The following is a 2,435-nucleotide window of genomic DNA, read 5'->3' as shown; positions in this document are numbered from 1 at the left end:
CCGCTCCCTATCTCAGTCCATCCTACGCTTCTACGACTGCAAAATCCTGCAGGCCTAAATTGCCCACATGCCGGACGGTTGCCGCCGTCTCCTCGTTCGACTCGCTCGGCTCCACGTGTCGGCCGTCGGCAGGACTGTCTTGAAGCTTGTCTCAGGCCTCTGCCGGCGTCGTCTGCCTTCTCTTCCCGTCCTCTGGTTGGAGAAGTCGCGGTGACATAAATTACGATCGCTCTGCCCTCCCCCTTCTTGCCCGCATTTGACTCTCACTGTAAGTCGCTGCCTTGCTGTCGCGGCCTGGCTGCAGGACAGATAAGGTACTGGCAGCAAAGGCGGTTGGCTGCCCGAGGAAGTCACCCGGGTTGAACAGGATCGGGTGCCCACCAAAGCTCGCCCAGTACTAAGATCCTCGGTTGGTGCCATGGCTTCTATTCTCAATCTGTTTACGGCTGTCTAATCCATCCCCAAACCCTTCTAATGCCTTTCTCCCGGTATCTAGCTCTAAAGATCCCGAACCCGGTAACTATCTAGGCCGTAAAGGTCGAGTTGATCGCGCCAAACTTGATATTCGAGTAGATGACATAGGAGTCGGGGTGCTCCCTCTCGACGGTCTCGGGGACGCCAGCCTCGGGATCGCAGCGTCCGCGGGCAACACCCGGCTTGCTCGGGTCGGCCTCAGGTGGGTAGTTGCTGTCGAGCCAGTTCATGGAGACGGCACTGGAACCAGGTCGTCAGTATCACACGCTCAAGGACTCTATGCTCCTAGCGAAGCGGGGGCGTCTTACTGGTCATCCCAGATGCTGAGCACAAGCACCATCTTGGTCAGCGACTTGCCCATGGCCGCCATGCCGCCGAGCTCAGCAAAGTAGTTGTTGTCGCCGAAGGCCGTCTTCTGCTGCTCGCAGAAGCTGTCGCTGATGCTGTTGACAGCATCGACGCCCTCGACAACAACTTCCGAGTTGGGAATGACCGCACCGTCCTGGACGTAGAAGCGGTGGATGCTCTTAAGCGTACCCGTGTCGGTGCCATCGTCGGTGATGAACTGCGTCACGATGGTGAAGGGCTTGGAGGTATCAACCGTCTTCGACGGGCCGTAGAACTCCTTGTTGCCCAGTCTGAAGCTGTTAAAGTCACAGCCATCTGGTCTCGTCAGCTCGTCCCTCCCTCGGGGAGCACATTCTTTTCCTGTCGGCACTCACCCTTATCGCACATGGCAGAGTACCTATCACTGCCAACGCCGCAGTCGATCCCCTCGCACCTGGTCTGCTCAAACACCTTGCACGGATGGGGCGTATATGCCGTGGCATCCAGATTGGCCTCCCAAATGTCCATCTCGGCGCAGCAAGTGCCATACTTGCCCGCCCCCGAGTTGCCATCAGCGCCACCCCAACCCTCGACATTAGCCTGTTCAGCCAGCGTCAGCAAACTGCTACCAGGTAGAGCAACATTCCAGGCAACTCACCTCGCCGTTGATGAACTTGATATCCCCGGGGCACTGGCTGTCGCAATACCCCGTGCCATACTTGGCACCGGCCTTGTTGCCAGGGAACCGCGACATGCCGCCGTCCTCGTCCATCTCGCTGAAGTACACGGCCCCGTTGACGCCGCACGGCACCTTGGAGACGTCGACGTCAAAAGTGAACTCCTTGTTGAGCAGGTTGAACATGCGGTATTTGTCCTCGCTGGCCATCAGGTAGACGCGCGACCCGACGTTCTGGCCGTTGTCGTTCTTGGTGACGAACTGCAGCTTCAGAGCGCCCGACTCGGGCGTCGTGATGCCGTATGTCCTCTCGTAATCGGCGCCGTCGATGGCGCAGTTCTCGGCGCACGTCTTGCCGTCAGGGCAGGCCGTCTCATTCCAGCTATTGCCGGAGTAGCAGTTGGTATAGCCCGAAGTGATATGTGTCCAGCGCCAGTTGGCCTGGAGGGCTAGGATATTAGTTATCGCGACGAGGGGAGATCGTCGGGGGTAAAGGCACTTACGTCGAGGACCACCTCGGTGTTCTCCGTGGTGCAAGACCCTGGAGCAGTGCACACCTGGATGGGGAGTGAAGGATGTCTCTCGGGCGTGGTATCGCCCACCTGCTGGCCGAGCACTAAGCTGGCGAATGAGAGTGCCGCTACTGCCCGATACATGGTGTCTCTTTCGGGGTGTATGTTCAGGGATGGGGAGGATCGGCAGGGAGACGTGAGTTGAGCGAGCGCCGCGGATGCTTCTCACTTCTTCCGTCGCATCGACAAGAAGGATGGACCCCCTTTATAGGTTCCCATGACGGCCATCTGACGAGAGCTATTTACCCTCTTGCTCGCCCAAGCGGAAGCTGTAAACTGATGCGGAACAGAGGCTTGGGATCCACAGGCCAGCATCCCATACGAGTCATCGCCTTCACGGCGCGCGTCAACACAGGCATAACGGCGTTTATGGTCCCGCGGCCCTG

General features: G+C 58.8%; 1 protein-coding gene across 1 annotated transcript; it reads right to left on the bottom strand.

The window, feature by feature from the left end:
- Positions 1-524: 524 nt before the first annotated feature.
- Positions 525-2,133, bottom strand: CBH1_1 (Exoglucanase 1; the record flags this gene model as incomplete). Its single annotated transcript, XM_071056068.1, has 5 exons — positions 525-714; positions 783-1,137; positions 1,197-1,401; positions 1,460-1,918; positions 1,981-2,133. 5 exons carry the CDS (start codon positions 2,131-2,133, stop codon positions 525-527), a joined length of 1,362 nt encoding a protein of 453 aa, XP_070912169.1.
- Positions 2,134-2,435: the final 302 nt, after the last annotated feature.

Source organism: Madurella fahalii (assembly GCF_045866475.1).
Source record: "Madurella fahalii IFM 68171 DNA, scaffold_1, whole genome shotgun sequence".
NCBI lineage: Eukaryota > Fungi > Ascomycota > Sordariomycetes > Sordariales > Madurella > Madurella fahalii.
This window is presented reverse-complemented; position numbering and strand designations above follow the sequence as displayed.